This window comes from Erpetoichthys calabaricus, chromosome 7, assembly GCF_900747795.2.
Source record: "Erpetoichthys calabaricus chromosome 7, fErpCal1.3, whole genome shotgun sequence".
In the NCBI taxonomy this organism is placed as follows: Eukaryota; Metazoa; Chordata; class Cladistia; order Polypteriformes; family Polypteridae; genus Erpetoichthys; species Erpetoichthys calabaricus.
The window spans coordinates 137615738-137638417 of NC_041400.2; the positions used below are offsets into that span (position 1 = coordinate 137615738).

A 22680-nucleotide genomic window follows, 5' to 3' on the forward strand; every position below is an offset into this window, starting at 1 on the left:
TTATTTGCAATGGTGATGAACAGGTTGACAGACGAGATTAGACAGAAGTCCCCGTGGACTATGATGTTTGCTGATGACATTGTGATCTGTAGTGATAGTAGGGAGCAGGTTGAGGAGACCCTGGAGAGGTGGAGATATGCACGAGAGAGTAGAGGAATGAATGTCAGTAGAAACAAGACAGAATACATGTGTGTAAATGAGAGGGAGTTCTGTGGAATGGTGAGGATGCAGGGAGTAGAGTTGGCGAAGGTGGATGAGTTTAAATACTTGGGATCAACAGTACAGAGTAATGGGGATTGTGGAAGAGAGGTGAAAAAGAAAGTGTAGGCAGGGTGAAATGGGTAGAGAAGAGTGTCAGGAGTAATTTGTGACAGACGGGTATCAGCAAGAGTGAAAGGGAAGGTCTGCAGGATGGTAGTGAGACCAGCTATGTTATATGGGTTGGCGACGGTGGCACTGACCAGAAACCAGGAGACCGAGCTGGAGGTAGCAGAGTTAAAGATGCTAAGATTTGCACTGGGTGTGACGAGGATGGATAGGATTAGAAATTAGTACATTAGAGGGTCAACTCAAGTTGAACGTTTGGGAGACAAAGTCAGAGAGGCGAGATTGCGTTGGTTTGGACATGTGCAGAGGAGAGATGCTGGGTATATTGGGAGAAGAATGCTAAGGATAGAGCTGCCAGGGAAGAGGAAAAGAGGAAGGCCTAAGCAAAGGTTTATGGATGTGGTGAGAGAGGACATGCAGGTGATGGGTGTAACAGAACAAGATGCAGAGGACTGAAAGATATGGAAGAAGATGATCCGCTTTCGCAACCCCTAACGGAAGCAGCCGAAAGAAGAGGAAGAAAGAAGATCATTGCAATATACAGAACGTCAGCTAAAAGCTGGAAAAAACATAGCTCCTTCAAACTCTTTCTATTGAAAGACATACTAGGTCTGACAACCTATCACATGCCTTAACAATCACTCTCTGCACCTTTATAATTAACTTCAGTTATATAGTTTTTAATTCATCTTTTGCATGCCTCTCTCCTATTCAAATGATTCCAGAGCATATTATGGTCACTATATCACTAAGCCTTTCCCTATCTTTTAAAATGACACAGGTGAAGGGTTAAAAATTGCCATAACCATCTGGGGAACATGATGATACAATTGATGTTACAAAGTGATGTTACAATTAAACCTCCACTCACTTCCCTCTCATTTGAATGAGGCTCAGGTCTGGCAGATTTACATAAAAAGGGGGATGTAGTTTAAAAAAAACAAAAAAAAAACATACATAGAGCCCCTACACAACTTTCATGTAAAATTTAACAGGTAAATAAGGAAGGAGGATGAGACCTGGGCTTAAACCAAAAATATGTAACAATTTGTAACATACTACAATATGCAATGTACCACAGGAAGTTAAATTCATATTAAGAAAATGGTCAACATACAGTAGCTGCATTTTATCCCATAAATGAATAACTTATTAATCAAAACTGTTACAGTTCAAGGAATCAACAGACAAGGACTTCTGCCAGGGGTTAGTAAGAGAAAATAAAATGTGATGTGTGTACTGAGGTCCTCTGACCAGAAGTTATTAGTTGTGCCAAGATCCAGACTTAAGCTTAGAGGGCACTTAAGCTTTATTTGCTGTATATATATATATATATATATATATATATATATATGTGTGTGTGTGTTTGTGTGTAAGGTGTATTTATGGAAGCTGTACAGCACTTTGGTTGACATCTGTTGTTTTTAAATGTGCTCTATAAATAGAATTGACTTAAAATGGCAAATAGGTGTTAGTTTTTAAATAGAATTGAAAAAAGTACTTATTAAATTCACAAAGACTTATTATTATGAAGAGTTAGTATAATTAAAGTATTATTCTCCATATAGCATTTGGGCAGTGTATAAATATCAGTTACAGTGGCATGGTGCTGCAGAGCGTAACACTTCAACCTCATAATCCTATCATCCTAGATTCCAATCCCAATTAAACTAATTTTTTTCTTATACAGCACACATCCATTACATTCCATGTTATATAAATACAAATCAGATTACTCCAAATAAAGAGTATGCTACAACAACATAAACGAGTAAGCATTACACGGATTCCTAAATAACAACAATCTGCCATTTACATGCCCTTGTTGACATTATAATCATGCCCTGTACAAAGAGCAAATTACTTTAAGACGCGGCCTTCACTTTCTAAGAAACATGAGGAAAGTCAATCTGTTATTTTGCATCATCACTAACTTCTACTAATCCACCTATATTCTCTACTGACTTTTCTCTTCTTCCTCACATTTTAATACTGTAAGACCTCTCTTCTCTCCAACTTTCTGCAATCCAGAAGAGGCTGTGTGACTTAGGGAGAACTGCTCCCTTGTCTCTCGCTGGAAGTCTTCCAATACCTACTTTCTTTCTCTGTCTGGAAATCTTCCCGTTTTTAAATTGGATCGTTTTGGAACACCCAGCATAAGATCAAAGGAGCTTCTGTTATTATATGTAAAGATTTTCTGCCTTTCAATAAAGGTTTGATCCAAAAAGAAAAAAAAATCTTCCAATAACACACAGTGAATAGTGAATAACTCTGGTGTGGGAATTGCACTGTGGCAGATTGCAAGGTCTACTGCAGATTTTTAAAATGGCCTGTTCGTCACTTCAGCCAAGCTCCCATTTATTTATAAAACAGATACCTGAAGAAATCCCTTTTTGTTTCAGATCAATCAGAGTGCGAGAAAGGGGGGTTACATCCCAACAGGACTTGACACGAACCAGAAATGAGCCAAGGTCAAGCCACCAGTCCATCACAGGGCTCACTCATGCACACATCCATACTTCTACAGTGCCAATTTGTAATTAGCAAAACAATTAAAGATTTAAAATATATATTTAAGTGAGTGGAAACTGTCAATTTATAAAGTTGTTTAAAAGAAACTGATTTTTCTGAGTTACGGTACAGTATGTATACAGTATTCACCTTTTGCCCTCTGACAATTCAATTTATTTTCACCCCGTAGTTAAATATTCACAGTTTTCCAGCCTGAACATCAACCATCCTGTAAGCACCAGAAAGCTCAGAACTATAAACTGTGTCATTTTGATGAACAAAAGCTTTTGGATTAAACAGTAATATGGGGTTAACGTTTAAATGAACACTTCAAGGTCAATTATACTTTAAAAAAAAAAAGTCTGTGCTCATTGAAAAAAAATGAAGTCTTTTGCGTTGTTTTTGACAGGGCAATGGGTTGTAAAATTGAATGCTATAGAAGACGGTGTATAATCAAACAAGAAAAAAAAAATAAGGCATATTATTATGATTTGCCGATATACGGGTCTTAGCCACACACACTCCCATACATGATCAAAGGTGGGGTGTACCCCTTGAAGTTTTACACAAGTCTTACACACATATCAGAGCAAAGAAAGTGTGTGTGTGTATGTGTCCCTTGGAGTTTTCCACAAGTCACATATGTCACTCAGACAGAACAGTGGGGGGCATCTCAGGATGATCAGAAGCTGAACACTGAAGCCTCGCCCAATGACATCACTGAAAAGAATATAGATATTTTTTTTATTAATAATAATTCAACATTTGAAGAAATACAGTAATGCGATCTCATAAATGTTGTGGAAAAGGTATTTAGCAATATTAAAACATGAGTAACAAAGTGAACCACATGGCATTGCAAAAATCTTGGTTAAATGATTGTTTTGGAACATATTTGATGGCACTTTAATCCAAAATGTTTACATACATAATTTTTATAATTGGAGCACTCACAGTTTAAATGACAAACTCAGGCACACAAAGCGAGCATCAACTGCCAGCTTTGTGTTTTGAATTGCAATGCTTTACCAATACAGTACACCAAATACCACCAAAAACATTAAGCAAACTAAAGATGAAGCACATACAACTACCAAAATGAAAAGGAATGCATTAACAGTATAGTATACCTATAAAACAGCCCTGATGTATTCAGGTCAAGGTTTAAGCTGATCCCATTAGCAACAATGCCAAGCAGAAACTAGCCCTAACATGAGACAACTCATGATTAGTTTACACATACAAATAAACTGTTCAACCCCACAGAGAATAAAATTGCCTGGGGAGTCAGGGGAATGAAATCCGTTGTCAGTCGCACAGCATATTGCTGCAGGTTTTCAATTATGGAACACCTTGAGCAAGGCCATTAACCTTCAATTTCTTCGTCCTGGGTATGACGTTAATCTGCATCCAGCTCTGCCAGAAGGTCCTCCAACTGACAGGGAAAACTTGTTCCAGTGTGGTGTCAACCACTGCACTTGGGTCCCAATCCAGGAGGGCTGTTGTGTGGTGGGTGTGACAACAAGCAATCACTGCACACTCCCAACCTCCTCCTCACACCTCTCGACTCATTGTTGACCTTTTGCTCAGTTTATTCTAAGTAAAATTTATATTAATTTATTATTGATTATATCAACACTGACTTGAGTAGTTTTTGAGTAACTGTCTATTTTCATCCTGACAACTTTCTTCCTAAATTGCAGGCCACTTACTATGAGAAATGTAAATGACAAGTACCAGTTCATCATTAACATCTGTAATGGTCAATGCTTATTTGTACTTTGCAACTGCTGCACTGCTATACTGCCAAAAAATGCATAAATTGCATATGACATGGTATACATTATAATGATACATATTACTGTTATCATCAACTTCCATTTTAAGCAACAGCTCTATACATTTAATAGATAAGCAAGCTAGAAAATAAATGGATGGACATTAACAAACTGCGGTGGGCTGGCGCCGTGCCCGGGGTTTGTTTCCTGCCTTGCGCCCTGTGTTGGCTGGGATTGGCTCCAGCAGACCCCCGTGACCCTGTAGTTAGGATATAGCAGGTTGGATAATGGATGGATGGATGGATGAACATAACAAAAGGAAAATTTGAAGTTCACCAATTTACAAATCTGCTTATCAAAATGTCTGTTCAGGAGAGACTATGTGCTGTTTGCAGGGTTGGGGCACCAATCCATCACAAGATACACACAACCACACTCACTTCTAAGAGGCTCATTTACAGTTACCAGTGACTGTAAGACACAATTTCAGGATTTGGTGTTGTTGGCATGACTGAAGAAAAGCCCACGGTGACATGGAGAGACCTCTATGCAGACCAGCCCATGTTGCAACCACTGTAGCGTCTTAAAATTAAAACTATTCCTAAGAAAAACTGCACTGTTGTAAAACAATATGAAGGTTTACACTTACCAAATAGAGAACTGACACATCTGCGTAATATAACTGTGCTTTATTGAGTCATTCAAACATACGATTCGCTAGTAATAAATGGTACAGTAGGTACAGAACTTTTTTTTTTTTGTGCTTATACACTAACACTCCCAGGGCACACCCTATCTAAGCCGAGAGTAAACGATTGGTTTAGTAATTGGTCTGGAGCCACTGAACCCCACCTTAAACGACAATAAAGTGAACTGGAAGTTTTAATATAAGTTCAGGAATTTAAAAATCCGCTGGCGTATTTAACAAAAACTCGACAAGCTGGGGTACAAACATCACCAGTTTAGATACAGTATATTACAAAAGAAAACTGGTAACAAGAGGATATGAAGCAGATGTGGAATAAATAAATGCGAATCCGTTGAAATCAGATAAAGCGGTTGACAGGTTACACTACAATGACACTAAGAATAAGACAGCAACACTGGAAAACATTTTCCTTATAAAATTTGTTAGCAAAGCAAACATGACAAGGCAAAGGTGCATTGCCTTTCTCTGGCCCCAAAACTCGTTCCCAATCTGCCTCAAACATCCGAGGGGAACAAGAAAAGATCAAATTTTTATAAATTGCGTTCCAGACACACCGTCTGTAAAAGAACAAATGATTAGCAAAACCTCCTTGAGTTAAACAAAAAAAATCTAATTTAAAAGATAAAATACACGCACCTGTGATTCATGCAACCGCGAAAGCAGCACCTGTTCTCTTGAATCCTTCGAAAAGTAAAGAAGGCATCATACTCCAGATACCTCCTTACGCCCCTCTTAGTGACGTATGAGGGCGGGCCAATGCGTAAACGAACAGCCCAAAGCCGCAGGTAGCAAATCTCAGTGTTTATTGGCTGACGCTATAGAGACGTCGAGCTGTGCGGATAGGCGCTTCAGGCGGTTAAATTTCAGTTGGGCAATAAGAAAGGTGAGCATTCCTTGGAAGAAAATTTTCTTACTTGTTTTCTTTTAAAGGGAGAACAGAGTGGCTAAACGTGAAAGAAGTAACTCGAGCATACCGTTTTTCTTACTTGTTTTTTTCTTAACTGCGATTTAGTAAACAAAATGATTGGACGTTCATTTATAGTCAATAACACAGACTCGACAATGTATTTAGATGAGGTGCGTTCTTTAGGAAACTTTCCCATGTATAAAAAATATCAAAAGAGAATTTCTCTTTACCATGTTTTAGGTAGAGCTGCTTTAAATCTCCGGAGACATTAGTTTATTACTGTATGTGTGATTTTTTTGTTTTTGCAACAATTCTCTTGATGATATTGGCGACTTTAAAATTAGTAATGCTCGAGTGGCGATAAAGGGTGGTGGTTTACTGTAAGATTGGTATTCGAAACGTGTTTTTCGTTATATATTGTGTAGGCTCCAGGTGACTGGAGGAAGATGGCTGAATTTTCAATGGATGAATGTTTTCGAGAACAGTACCAAATATAGGTAGAATGATACCCTATTCATTATACAGTTACGTATTATCTAGTGAAAAGGCCAGTGCTGAGTACAAAATACCTCCATATAGTGTCTGTGTGTGTGTGTATAGTTAGGTCCATAAATATTTGGACAGAGACAACTTTTTTCTAATTTTGGTTCTGTACATTACCACAATGAATTTTAAATGAAACAACTCAGATGCAGTTGAATTGCAGACTTTCAGCTTTAATTCAGTGGGGTGAACAAAACGATTGCATAGAAATGTGAGGCAACTAAAGCATTTTTTAACACAATCCCATCATTTCAGGGGCTCAAAAGTAATTGGACAAATTAAATAACTGGAAATAAAATGTTCATTTCTAATACTTGGTTGAAAACCCTTTGCCGGCAATGACAGCCTGAAGTCTTGAACTCATGGACATCACCAGGTGCTGGGTTTCCTCCTTTTTAATGCTCTGCCAGGCCTTTACTGCAGCGGCTTTCAGTTGCTGTTTGTTTGTGGGCCTTTCTGTCCGAAGTTTAGTCTTCAACAAGTGAAATGCATGTTCAATTGGGTTAAGATCAGGTGACTGACTTGGCCATTCAAGAATTTTCCACTTCTTTGCTTTAATAAACTCCTGGGTTGCTTTGGCTGTATGTTTTGGGTCATTGTCCGTCTGTATCATGAAACGCCGCCCAATCAATTTGACTGCATTTAGCTGGATTTGAGCAAACAGTATGTCACTGAACACCTCAGAATTCATTCGGCTGCTTCTGTCCTGTGTCACATCATCAATAAACACTAGTGTCCCAGTGCCACTGGCAGACATGCACGCCCAAGCCATCACACTGCCTCCACCGTGTTTTACAGATGATGTAGTATGCTTTGGATAATGAGCTGTTCCACACCTTCTCCATACTTTTTTCTTGCCATCATTCTGGTAGAGATTGATCTTGGTTTCATCTGTCCAAAGAATGTTTTTCCAGAACTGTGCTGACTTTTTTAGATGTTCTTTAGCAAAGTCCAATCTAGCCTTTCTATTCTTGAAGCTTATGAGTGGCTTGCACCTTGCAGTGCACCCTCTGTATTTACTTTCATGCAGTCTTCTCTTTATGGTAGACTTGGATATTGATACGCCTACCCCCTGGAGAGTGTTGTTCACTTGGTTGGCTGTTGTGAAGGGGTTTCTCTTCACCATGGAAATGATTCTGTGATCATTCACCACTGTTGTATTCTGTGGATGTCCAGGTCTTTTTGCATTACTCAGTTCACCAGTGCTTGCTTTCTTTCTCAGGATGTACCAAACTGTAGATTTTGCCACTTGTAATATTGTAGCAATTTCTCGGATGGGTTTTTTTCTGTTTTCGCAGCTTAAGGATGGCTTCTTTCACCTGCATGGAGAGCTCCTTTGACCGCATGTTGTCTGTTCACAGCAAAATCTTCCACATGCAAGCACCACACCTCAAATCAACTCCAGGCCTTTTATCTGCTTAATTGATAATGACATAACAACGGACTTGCCCACACCTGCCCATGAAATAGCCTTTGAGTCAATTGTCTAATTACTTTTGAGCCCCTGAAATGAAGGGATTGTGTTAAACAAATGCTTTAGTTGCTTCACATTTTTATGCAATCGTTTTGTTCACCCCACTGAATTAAAGCTGAAAGTCTGCACTTCAACTGCATCTGAGTTGTTTAATTTAAAATTCATTGTGGTAATGTACAGAACTAAAATTAGAAAAAAAGTTGTCTCTGTCCAAATATTTATGGACCTAACTGTATGTCTGTCTACAGGTATATATACACAGGTAATGGACAGCCTTTTCACACCTCTGTTTCTATAGATATCATCTATTCCAGGGGTTCTCGCGTTCATTGCTTGACTACCAGTGTGGCTGTTGGTTTTCAATCCAACCAGTTTCACAGATTAATGGGTCAGCCTCACTTCTAATTTATCTAATCGTTTAATTAGCTAACTTTCTCTCGTATTTTGCATTCAGGAACATGTGCTGGTATAGTATATTTGGTATATTTAAATGAAATTCAGAAATGTTTGTTTTCCCCATAGCCTTAAATGTTAACTTTCGCATATCATTCTGTTTTAAATTCCTCTTTTTCTGTGGAGCTTGCTCCCTCAATTGTATCCAAATACTGACAATTACTGACAAGCAGTGCAGACATGCAGTGCGTGCAAATGACACAAAGGTCATTCATTATTTTACATACAGTATGTTAATTATATAATAAATAAACAACACTACAGTACATCAATGGTTGTAGAAAACATACCTTAAATTACTCAAGTGTCAATGGCTTATTGAGCATTTCTGGTCTTACAAGGAGAATTTGTCACAATTACTGCAGGACTGGCCTTGCCTGATATCAGTAATTTAATTAAAACATTATGAGTAAGTATTATTCATCCTTGCTGGAGACAAAATATTTTTAGACATTCAGGGAATTGTAATGGAATCTTTTTTTAATGATCAGGTAAAGGAGTCTCTTTGATCTTTACTGTTTAACATCCATTGTAATTTCTGGCTCTTTGATGTAAAAGAACACAAGCTTCCCTGTATATCCTTCTAGATTTTTTTTATTAGTTTTTTTGAACGGTATGTCCCACTTTACTTACATTGTGCCATCTTTACACATTCATACATATGTAGACTAGTTGGCCTCCGCTGCAAAGACACTACATCTTGAATATCTCATTGGTGTATTTTGGTTTCTGTTCATCAGAACTGTTCATGCTAGTGGGTCATTGGATAACCAAGGATTGGTTTCTGTTTAGGTTAAGAAAATGGCATAATTTATGTTGAATGTCAGATTACTCTATCAAAATGCAATATTCCTTGTAGCTGAATAAGGCAGAAATATTACAGACACAAGATCAGAATAATTTTATAACTATTTTATAACTAGCCATGTGCGCCCAACTACAGTATGTTGCGTTTGTTAAAGTTGTCTGTGAAGGGCTCCCTGTTTAAACGCGGCTGCCAGTCGTGAACTGGGCCCTTTGTCGCACAGTATTATGAATTTTTTATAAGGGAAACAAAATTACAAAAGAAAACCCTTGGACATTGATTCGATAGGAACGGCCTACTCGGAATCACTGTCCGAATAGTAATTATGTGGTGGTGTAGGAGCATTTCTGCTTCTCTCCGTTCACAGTCCGTCTCGTTTTCACAACGCTGTCGTTTCCTCTCACGATCTCTTCTCAACCTTTCTCCAATCTCGCAGGTTGCTTTGTGGCAATCCAAAGAGTAAGGCAATATAAACGGAGCAATGGTTATAAAAGGGGGACACATAGGTATCCAGGCTCTTTAAAGCATAAATAGGGATCACTTCACTGACATGTGAGCAAGCCACGGTACAACTGTGAGACACGCATCACTCGCCAGCTACAACGTAACAATAATAATTTCCGGAACGTGCTGTTACGTTGTCATTCATTTTACCCACTGTCTTTCTTTCATTCATGTGTTACGTAGGCACGTACCTTTTATCTTCAGCAATCTCATTCCCTAACCAGGCCTCAGGAGCTAACCAGCGTAACACTGTCCACCACCCCTTTCGTTATTCCGGCACATTGTTGACATCCGTGAGTAACAACAACGTACTAAACTGGAAGGTGGTCTACGCATGCATGGAATTCACGGACAAACAAAGATCAAGATCCAAATGAAGATTATATATAAAGATTAGTTAATTTAAAGCACAACTATTTGTTTAGTTTGAATGTCTGTGTTTTGAGGTGTGACTGGAGTACTACAGTCTTCAGTAGTATAAGCCTGGAGGAGATTCTTAATGCAATGCCTATGTTTTAGCTGTCTCTCTACTTCCATCTAGTGCTTCTTCTTCTAATTCATTCGTGGACAAACAAAGATCAAGATCCAAATGAAGATTATATATAGAGATTTCACCAGCAAAAGTTCATTATAATTTTATATCTATCTTAAATTCTAGGTTTTATTTATCCTTTCATTTTTTAGGTGCTTCCACCATCTATCTTCAATTGCAACATTAACTGGCTTATTAAGGCAACTTTACATCAATGTGTGGTCAGCACAGATAAGTATAAAACTTGAAAGGTCTGCATCATGAATCTATTGGAAATACTGCTTAGAAAGTGTCGTTTATTGTTCAAAAATGGTCAGTTATAAAAATAAAATGAATACTGCAAATTTTTTTGTGCTTGCTTGAAACTGACAAGCCAAAACTAGACACATGCCACACAGAATGTTACATATTGTATTTAAAAATAAAGTTTAAAAACACAGTCTAAACTGAAACAAAACCAACGCTGGTTAGTTTTTGTATTTTTATTTTAACCTGCCTGGTATTTTGTCAATTTTTAAAAAGTATGGTAAATCTATCCCTTTAATGTTTTAAGGATTGAGGCATTAAACTTCAAAACACAACTGTATAAATGAAAAATATCATCAGAAAATTATAGAGAAGTATCAGTTGTTTGTGTGCTGTCTGAATCTGATCATCAAGGGGGTACTAGAACAGAAATTTAAGGCAGCCTGCCCTTCTTGAAGCCAACCTCTTTTAGTGACTTTTTATGACATGCAAGAGGTTAAAGGTTCATGATTTTTATTTAGTAATGTTGACACAAGGAAATGTGCCATCTTGGAGGGCGATGAAGATGTGGTTAGAGGTAATGTCACATGATATGAAAAGAATAATCCATCCATCCATGCATTTCCCAACCCGCTGAATCCAAACACAGGGTCACGGGGGTCTGCTGGAGCCAATCCCAGCCAACACTGGGTGCAAGGCAGGAACTAATCCCAGGCAGGGTGCCAACCCACCGCAGAATGAAAAGAATAATGTCTCGTGCAAACGTATGCTGAAGACTGTGCAAACTAGAAGGAGGGCAAAGGGCTGACCTGGGTAAACCCTGAAAATGGCTTTTAAACTGGTTATGATGATAATGACGAAGATGATGGCTGCATATGCTGAGTCTTTTCTGTTCCTGCTGTGGTAAAGACACTACCCTGCCTTTTTGAACTTGCATTCTTTGTGTTGGAATCAGTGAGGTACAATGTGAAAGCTTCCTGTTCACATTTTAAGAAGAAAAACAAAATTAACAAAGTAAAATGCTGATCAAAAGAACAATAGGAAAAAGCTTTACAAGATGTGTGCTTAATTTTAGTTTTGCTGTGTAATATCCATCCATCCATTGTCCAACCCGTTGAATCCGAACACAGGGTCACGGGGGTCTGCTGGAGCCAATCCCAGCCAACACAGGGCACAAGGCAGGAACCAATCCCGGGCAGGGTGCCAACCCACCGCAGGACACACACAAACACACCCACACACCAAGCACACACTAGGGCCAATTTAGAAACACCAATCCACCTAACCTGCATATCTTTGGACTGTGGGAGGAAACCGGAGCGCCCGGAGGAAACCCACGCAGACACAGGGAGAACATGCAAACTCCACGCAGGGAGGACCCGGGAAGCGAACCCAGGTCCCCAGATCACCCAACTGCGAGGCAGCAGCGCTACCCACTGCGCCACCGTGCCGCCCGCTGTGTAATATACAACTGCTAAATCAAATTAAGGTTTGGTAATATCAATTATATTAAAAAAATAATTTTCTTAAAAATCCAAGGTAAATAACTAGAACTTTCTGTGGACAATAAGTTAAGTTAGAGTGGGTTAGTTATCAATTAATAAGGTTTGGCTCTAATCAATTTCCTGGAATATTCCTGCTCCTTCCTCATGACTCACTATATTCTTTAAGGTGCCTTTTTTCTTACATAACGTAAATGTTGTACTTGTCTTCACTCTAAATTATTGTTCAGACTATAGTCTATGATTACATTTAAGACAACATTATTGACCGGAATATATCTTTTTTTTCCCATGCAGATGTAGATAAGAGACTTTCCTAAACATTCTTTATGATTATTAGTAGTGCAACAATACCATGAGGTCTGATCACTTTACAGAAAGTATATTACAACATTTGCACTAATAGGAAACTATAAAGTTAATTTGTTCTTATTTTGAATGTAGTTTAACAGTCATTTTAGTATCCACTATTTTCAAAGCACAGTTAACAATGAAAGCAAATTCAAGAAGGATAAGTCAATGTAATGCTTAAGAGCTACTTTAACAATGAGAAAGTACAGTTAGGTCTATACGTATTTGGACAGTGACACAATTTTCATAATTTCAGCGCTATATACCACAAGGAATTTGAAATGAAGAAATCATTACATGATTGAAGTGTAGACTTTCAACTTTAATGTAAGGGATTTAATGTAAATATTGTATGAGCCATTTAGGAGTGACAGCCATGTTTATACATAGTCCCTCCATTTTCAGGGGTTCAAAAGTATCTGGACATTTGACTGACAGGCTGTTCCATAGCCAGGTTGTGGAAAGTCCCTCATTATTTTATTAACTATTAAGCAGGTCAAAGGTCTGGAATTGATTCCAAGTGTGGAATTTGCATTTAGAAGCTGCTACTGTGAACTCTCAATATGAGGGCCAAAGAGCTGCCCATGCAAGTAAAAACAGTCCATCATTAAGCCGAGAAAACAAAACAAACCATTAAGAGAGATAGCAGAAATATGTGGAGTGTTTGGTACATTCTAAAAAGAATGGAACACACTGGTGAACTCAGCAATACTAGAAGGTCTCAAAAAGCACCAAAGACAACTGTTCTGAATGATTACAGAATTCTGTTATTAGTGAAAAAGAACTCCATTACAACATTTAGACAAACCAAGAACACTCTCCAGGAGGTAGGCCTATCATTGCCAAAGTCAACATTCAAGTGAAGACTTCATGAAAGTAAATGTAGAGGGCTTACCACAAAGTTCAGACCACTGGTAAACCTCAAGCATAGGAAGGACAGATTAGGCTTTGCCAGAAAACATTTTTTTTAAAAGCCTGTCCAGTTCCGGAACAATTTGGGCAAATGAAACTAAGATCAATATATACCAGAAGATGGAAAGAGAAGAGTAAGGAGAAGAAACGGCACATGATCCGATGAATGCCATCTCATATATAACGTGCATACATGTTGATGATATAACTGCTGGCAGAAGTAGCAGGATGAATTCTGAAGTGTATAGGGCTATACTATCTATTCAGATTCTGCCAAATGCAGCAAAACTGATAGGATGATACTTCACAGTACAGATGGCCAATGAGCCAAAACTTACTGTGACAGTAAACTAAGTGCTTTTCAAGGCAAAGAAGTGGAATATTCTTCAATATCCAAGTATATCAACTGACCTCAACCCAATTGGACATGCATTTCACTTGCTGATGACAAAACTGATGGCAGAAAGTTGAACAAATAAGCAGCACCTGAAGACTGCTACAGTAAAGACCTGGCAAAGCATCACTGTGGTGGAAACCTAGCACTTGGGTCCAGACTTCAGGCAGTCTTTGACTGTAAAGGACTTTGAACCAAATATTGAAAATGACAATTTTATTTACGATTAGGTTAGGTTGTTCAAAATTAACCGGCTGGAAAATGGCGGGCCCTATATAAAAATTGCTGTCATTTCTAAATGGCTTATACAGTATTTTTGTTAAATCCCTTGAATTCCAGTTGAAAGGCTATACTTAAATCACATCTTGACTGCTTTGTTTCAGATCCATTGTGTTAGTGTGGTGGTGTACAGAGCCAAAATTCTGAAAATTGTGTCACTGTCCAAACACTTATGGACCTAACAGTATGTATAATTAAACTTAACTGATGTATTTTAGTGGTGTCAGATTTAATAGTAAATTAATGTAGTAAGATTGACAGAACAACAGTACCCAAAATGCCTTTTCCCACATCCTTAGCCAACTTTCACTGGTGTCACACTACAACTTTTGAGTCTGACAACATGACACACTTGATGATGGTAATTGCTGAATCCTGTAGTCCTGAGGATTTCCATTATTTGACCAGCAGTCACAGAGCATGATGAATTACACAGTTCCCTCGAAACTTCTCTGCACAGTTTACAAGCTCACTGTATTTTGACAGCCAATTAAAATGCAGTCTGACAACACTCATAATTGTATTAAGTTTTATAGGTATGGTGAGTTTAGTTGTATTCTTGGGCTGTCCTTTCTATTTTGTCATGTTATGACAAACAAGGCATTGGAGAGACAGGTGCATGGACCAAAATTCCTGTCCTTCTTTGCTTGAAGCTACACTAAAAGTGGTTACTGGTTGTGAAGTCTCACACATGACTTAAGCCAAAATGACACCTGTTTGATTTTATCTGTTGCAGGCCACTTTGACTAAGTTGCGAGTGATGTCAACCATGACAGTCCACAATTCATTAAGACCATGTAAATGAATGCTACGGTTGAAAGTCTATGAAAAAAGTTCTGCATTTTAACATTGGCCTTATTGATGTTGAAAGGTAGATACATATCTAATGTGAAGCACTTGACTAAATGTCAGTGCTATTTTTAATTTTTTTTACCAAAAAATTATAATTATCATTCACCATCATATGGTACACATTTTTTTTTTTTTAACAATATTAAGTAAAAATAGATTGATTTGCTATGAATGCTCTGAATTACCCATTGGAAATAATAAAGTGTATCTAATCTAAGTCACAATTCATTTATGTTTAGCAGTATTCTGTTGCTCCCAAGACTGGAGTTTAACTGAATGCCAAGATAAATTATTTACATGAGATATGTAAGGATAGTCTTGGAACCCGTGCATCTCAGTGTCTGTGCCTGTTTGGAGAACCACGTAGGTAAGTACATTAACTCACAGGACTGACCTGTGTAACAGAAACAATCCAAAGTACAAGGTGCCAAAAGATTCAAGAATAATATGTTTAAAAGAACAACACTGTCTGTCTTTGGTAAGAGCAGTAGAATGACACACAGAGAGAGCACACTACTTGGTAAATCTTTTTTAGGGAGTAAACAAATCCTTTAATGGAGTGGCCATACCTTGTTTAAAAAATACATGATACAAGAAGACAGTATTTATTTTCTCTTCATATATACCAACTACGCCTTCTTGTACTTGCTTAAGTTTGCTTATTTCAAAGATGAAAACATGGGTCAGTTTGTAATGTAGGCAAAGTTTTAGTATGTTTATTTACCAGATATTTTTTAATCTTTTCTAGATTTTCATAAATTAGAGTTTACACCATTTGTGAGTAAGCTGCTCTGTTTGTGCTAAGCTTACAAATTCTAACTGTGTTTGTTCTGGGCTTTCTCCCAACCGTATAATTTTCTAACCCATCCCAAAGATCTGTATATTGTATTAATTGACAACTCTATATATACTATACTAATCGAACGTGAGTGTGTGCAAATGCTTTCTGTGCCCCTTTAACGAACTACCATCCTGTCCACGTGTAACTTTTTAGCCTTACGCCAAATATTACTGAGAAAGGCTCTAATTCCTAGAGATTCTGTAATGACAAAACCAAGAATGAATAGATGGATTAATGAAAGATGCCAAAGACTGAACATGCTGGATATAAACTTGTTTGGACAGTATCAAAGTTTAAGATATATTTTGTTATTTATATTGTTGATTATTATTATTTTCATGGTAGTTTCAAAAAACTTTACCACTGACACTATTAACAGTTCCTGCACTTTGGTACCATTCATTTCTAAAATTATTTCAGACTTTTTGATGATAGTAGACTAGCTTCTTGAGAAAACAAATTATATTTAGGCTTAGTGGTTTTCTTATCTTGTGCTCATTTTAAAACTTCCATATTTTTTTATTTCTCTTGGTTGAGTTGCTATTCAGCCTGATGTGTGCACTATAACCCTACCTAACCCTGAACCATAACTCTGCCATGGTAGTGGGGCTTGTGCACCTTAGGGATGTTGTCTGGAGCTTTGTGTTGTGATAGGGTCTTCACCTGTCATAGAGGTTTGGGCCGAGTGGTTAAACAGAGAACAGTTCACAATGACCCTCATGATGGTACAAGCTGGAAATTGGGGTACTCTGCCTGGAATAGGGTTATGTGTAGGCTCAGTATCTACAGAATGAAGGGTGAGGGTCCAGTGCAATGCCAGCTTTGGGGCAGGCTAGTCATATTAAGGACCTAGACCCTGGTAATGGAAACTGGCTTTGGGAACTTGAAACATTACCTCTGTGACTGGGAAAGAGTCTAGAACTGGTGAATGTCTGATGGTTGAGCCCAAGACACAGGAAGAACTGTGTGAATTACATTGTGACTGTGAAACATTGGACCATCTTGTTTCCCTGAGAGTTTGAAGACATTCTTAGTTAACCAGCCATTCTACATACCTGCCCTCACCTATACTCATGAACTGTTGGTAGTGACCCAAGGCAAGATATCTCAAATACATTTGCCACCAATTAGTTTTCTTCACAGGGCTTATTGAATGACACTGTTACAGGATGAGAAGATCAGCAATACAAGAGATCCTCAGAGTAGAGCTGTTGCTCCTCTGGAATGAGGGGAACCAGATGATGTGGTTTGGGCATGTCTTAAGGATGCCTCCACCCTCTCGACTCCCACTGGTGCTGTTCTGGGCATGTCCCACAGGGTGGAGATTCTCTGGCAGACACAGGATGCATTGGAAGGAATATAATCTCATGGATCGCCTGGAAGCATAAAATAACTCTTCTGGAAGAACTGGAATTTTTAGCTGTAGGGACAAGGATGTCAGGACTGGCCAGCCTGGCCTGCTGCTACCGCAACCCTAACAAGTAAAAGCCGTTTGATGAGATGACCATACTAGCACGCTGTGTCTTTACCTCATAGCTAAAGACCAAATGTTACCCATTTCCCCACCACCTCTTAATCCATCCATCCATTTTCCAACCCGCTGAATCCGAACACAGGGTCACGGGGGTCTGCTGGAGCCAATCCCAGCCAACACAGGGCACAAGGCAGGAACAAATCCCGGGCAGGGTGCCAACCCACCGCAGGCCACCTCTTAATTTTAACTATAATGTTCAACATATCAATTTTAGACCTCTTCACGACAGCAATTTACTTACTTGTCAAAAAAAAACCAAAAAAAAAACCCAGTAAAATACAGCCATCCAGTTGAGTCCATGTCTACAGTTTTTTTTTTTTTAACATCATCATGTGCATTTAAAAGTAGCCATTTTACCACAACACTCTGAACCATTGGAATTGTTTGGGTATGGTACTTCAGTATCTTTAAACTTCTCTTATATTATCTCCACCAGTGCAAGAAGTATAAAAACTGGCCTTCAGTTGACATTTAGTACAACCCTTGATATATTACCTACGCAAACAGTTTCTTTTTTATGTGAACATCAAATTAATGGAGCCATTTAAAAATATACTAGGATAAAAGTAAAGAATAGAACAAACAACTTTTTTATTTCTCATTTGTGGCATTTAGAACTGTATAAAATATTTACATTTGTTGCTTATAAAAGTCGTCTTTGGACTTTAATCCATGATTGCAACTGAAACATTTTAAACATGTTTTAATAAATGTGATTTGTCCATTCTACAATTGCTGCTAGCAGCAATCACACATTTTCCTTTGTTCACTAATGTAATAGTCAAGACTGGTGGTCAAGGATAAAGAACATGCTCATCCCTCATCATCACTGCTGCTCCACGCATCTTCAAAAGCAGGATTTAGGCTTCCACCCTGTCACAGAAAAATACACGTAAGCATTCAGTTTAAAAAAATATTTCAAACCAAATAATATAGATCACTAAAACTATCAGAAAACAAAAATAGGAAATGTGGCATCTTATTATGAATAAACAGCTATTACAGTCTGAGTAACTACTTCATAAACAGTAATTCTCCCATGGAAGACACTTTTGAGATTAAGATGGGGAAAAAGGCATAATTGTTTCATTTACTTATCTCATCCGTTACTTAGAAGAATTGTCAAAGGACTGTTTTGCTCTCTTGGGTGAAACGTGGGAAGAATAAGGAAACCACCAGAAGTGGGAATAGGAACTCAGGATTCCTGAGAGTCCACTATGCTCACTTTTCAGGAGGGGCCTGGAAATATGTCATGAAGGCGCATATAAGAACTACTTAAAGGGCAGAGGGGGCTGCCCCTTCTGGTTACAAAGATGGCAGTTCATCAATATAGTGGGTAGAAACCAGCCTGAGACACTACAGCAGCTGTCCAGAAATATGAATAAACTACCTTCTAGGAACAAGAGCTCTACTGGGTTACACGGAACTTAAAGTAAACAGAACAAACATAAATGAGGTAAGAATCTTGCTCACTGGTCTAAAGTCTTGTTTGGCAAAACATAAGTATTCAATAAAAAAAATTATACTACACTGTTTTTCTGCTTAAAAATACCATCCAATGAACTCCTATACTATATGAATAATTAGAAGATTATAATTAGATGCTTATTTTGTTGTGAAAAGTAGTTAACAGTTATTAAATGAATTATTCCATAATTCTCCAAATATTTTCAGATAAACTAAAATAAACTCGCATGGTTACAGACGGGTCTTATATTCCTCATATCCTCATAATTTTTCTGTAATTATCTGGGTATCCCAAAGACACGTGTTATGTTCACTGGTAACTGTACATAGACCAAATGATTACTCATCCAGGACTGAGTCCTGCTTTATACCTGCTGATGTCAGAATAGTGTCCAGTTTCCTGCAACATTGTAATGGGCTAAGTTGGTTCAGAAAATCAATTGGTGTATGAAGTAAGCTAATTACTAAAATTTAATATAAAACTACATTTGCTATAATTACAATACTTTAGAGGCAAAGACATATTTACAGCTTTATCTGATAAGCTGTACGTAAACCATTCAGGTGTACCCTTCCAGTGAGAACAGGTTATAATATTAATTATGTAGCTATAGATCTGAAAAATGTTTTACCCTTTAGAGTTGTATATTTTTATTACTTTTTAGATACACTAATGTTTCACTGTACATGTGTTCAGTAATGGGTACAATTTAATTTGATATTTTATTTGTATCTAAGCATAACACACTGCTGATCCAAAGTACCAAAGAATAAACAATTCTTTCAAATAAATATAAAACATACGTTTTTAGTTTGGTCATCTGCATCATCAAGAACTGGACTACGTGGAGCAGGAATCCAGGCAAGGATGTTGCAGTCTTTCCCTCCACTGTACAATTCCTACATTGCAAATAAGCAAAACAATCTTAAAAAAAAAACAAAGGCTATAAACCTGCCTAAGCGTGCAACGTATGACCATAATTTCTGAATATCCAAAATAGTAATAGATTTGAACTTTAAACATAGTATGTTAAATATCCAGATTAAAATAACATTGCAGAGGTGCAATGCGATTTAAAAGTTGTTATCCCCTGCGCTATATTAAAAATATTTAATTCTTGGTCTTTATTTGGAGCCTAATAATATAAATTCATTCACTTACACTTATTTCATCATTTTCATGCATTTATATTAAGCATTTGCATGGGAAATGTGGGCAAAAAAACTACCGTATTTTTTGCACCATAAGACGCACCTGACCATTAGACGCACCTAGGTTTAGAGGAGGAAAACAAGAAAAAAAATATTCTGAACCAAATGGTGCACTAATATGTTTAATAAAATATAGCAGAATAATATTTCAACCATGTAAATTCAACAGCGGTATTAAGAAACATCATCACTGTCATTAACAAATAAGGAGAGACTTTAAGGTTCAAGCATTCTTCTAGTTTTATGGAAACCCCAAGAACTCCTCATCGCTAGTGTCAGAATTTATTAAGCTCAGTTGCTCACAATCACTTTGCAGCATCACGTACCTATCATCACGCGACATAACCTGTCCAAAGCCACCAGGGGACAAAGCACGTTTGGACCAATGCTCCCTGAAGTTATATCGCCAGTCTAGTCCCATCTATATTTGTAATGCCACAAAGCCCTTCATCTCGTGTTTTGTTGTGGGTTTCCAGTTTGAAAAATGAGAATGCGGTGCAAGCACAGCCCTCGATTCAAAAAATTGCTCTGCATACCTGTTTGTCTCGTCTGACAGTAGCTGAAAGGCAGCTTCAGGAAAGAACAGCCTGAAGTAGTCCAGCGGCTGGTAATCTATCGAGTCCAGAGTCCAACTCAGTGATAATGCGCTTCGCTCCCTCATGAGATGTAGACGCTATCTTGCCTTTGTTTATATTTGTTTAGATTTCGCAACTCACGCACACGCAAGGATTAGATGCCGAGTCAATGAGTCTAACATTCCTCCAAGCACAGAGGGAATGCCTGTAACGTAACAGTGAGTTTTGTCGCCCTCTAGCCCTGGATGTCGACTTTTGTCAGGTATTACACATCATGGTCTGTGATGCAATATTCGCACCATAAGACGCACAGACATTTCCAACCTTCTTTTGGGGAAAAAAAAGTGCGTCTTATGGTGCGAAAAATACGGTAATTTTCAGATTGTCATTTCTGTATTTTACTTAATACTTGGTTCAGGCATTGTCCCTTTGTAGTCTGCTTGTTTTCTATGTGCCTGGTACTACAATTTGCTTTCCACTTCATAAATAAATGTTAGGGTAAATGGCGAGTCTAAACTGACTTCATACCTTTTCAAAGCTCTACTGCACACATTTACCAACATTGTTTTAAAAAAAAGATTATAAACTCTTGAGATTTAGAACCTTGTTTTACAGCAGAGACATCACCCAAATGTTTCCATCCATCCATCCATTTTCCAACCCGCTGAATCCGAACACAGGGTCACGGGGGTCTGCTGGAGCCAATCCCAGCCAACACAGGGCACAAGGCAGGAACCAATCCCGGGCAGGGTGCCAACCCACCGCAGGACACACACAAACCCATCCACACACCAAGCACACACTAGGGCCAATTTAGAACCGCCAATCCACCTAACCAGCATGTCTTTGGACTGTGGGAGGAAACCGGAGCGCCCGGAGGAAACCCACGCAGACACAGGGAGATCATGCAAACTCCACGCAGGGAGGACCCGGGAAGCGAACCCGGGTCCCCAGGTCTCCCAAATGTTTCCTGAACCCTTTTATTACAAGCTGCTCATGAGCTTAAGAGACATTTTTGCATATTTCTCCTGGCAGGACCACTTCAGCTCATTCCTCTTTTTCACACTGAACATCTTGCATGAAACACTCACTCCAAGTAATGGCACTGAGTGGCATATGTGGGCATAGTCAAAGTAGGCCCCAATGTCCACGTCCACTGATCCCTTACTTGCTTGTTATTACCTCCCAATACATCAAGAACACCCGCCCAAAAACACCTAACCTGAGACAAAACTTAGACTTAAGGATAATAACTGGTTTTCCTGTGACACAAAATATAAATTATGTTAAATGCACAAAAGATCCAAAGTAAACTGTTTCAGAAAAAAATAACCTTGAAGATATGCAGTAGCTCAAAAAATCTATAGCAAGTTACTATACACAAACAGACATAACTTTATTTTTTGTTACATTATCCAGGCTATGCAGAAGACTCTTCATCACATAATGTTTTTTGCCTGATCCTTTCCTCTGTCATGTTGACACTCTCACTACTTCTCACCCAACATTTGCCATCTTTTTACACTCCTTATTCTCTGTTGCCTGTCATTTCAGATCAACCATCTGCTCACTGAATAACCTACAAATATTCTCATGTTTTGCGGTGTTGATGTTGCCTCATTCACCTGCTCATTCATCCAATATACGCTGAGGACCACCAATTCTTTGCAGACCACATTCAAAACATTTTGCCTGTTCATACCTGGCCAAGCGGTAGTTACTAGTACTAAATGTGCATATCTTGGGAAATAAATTATAATTTGAAAACTAAACAAAGACTGACAAAGAACAGAGTAAATTAAAAATATGATGGAAAACAAACATGGAACTGTTACAAAAAAATGAAAAGTTTTTCACCATACAATGTATAGTTATTCTTGCTATGCATATTTCAGGTAGATTAGAATCTGGAGGAGATATAAGATGAATATAGGGTGTTGGGTTCAAACTGTAGCTTTCTGTTCTAGCCTAC

General features: G+C 38.2%; 2 protein-coding genes across 3 annotated transcripts in view; both read right to left on the minus strand.

Annotated features, from left to right (window-relative positions):
- elovl7a (ELOVL fatty acid elongase 7a) overlaps positions 1-6049 on the minus strand; it is a 43235-nt gene extending 37186 nt beyond the window's left edge. The window contains exon 1 of the mRNA XM_051929704.1: positions 5962-6049. The gene's annotated coding sequence lies outside the window, so the exon portion shown is untranslated. The remainder of the gene's footprint in view (positions 1-5961) is intronic.
- An 11761-nt stretch (positions 6050-17810) lies between these two features.
- ercc8 (excision repair cross-complementation group 8) overlaps positions 17811-22680 on the minus strand; it is a 63373-nt gene continuing 58503 nt past the window's right edge. For both annotated transcript variants that reach the window (XM_028805443.2, XM_028805444.2), the window contains 2 exons: positions 19726-19821; positions 17811-18327 (listed from right to left, as the gene is read on the minus strand). In XM_028805443.2, coding sequence (XP_028661276.1) covers positions 18268-18327; positions 19726-19821 — 156 coding nt within the window. In that variant the 3' untranslated portion in view covers positions 17811-18267. The remainder of the gene's footprint in view (positions 18328-19725; positions 19822-22680) is intronic.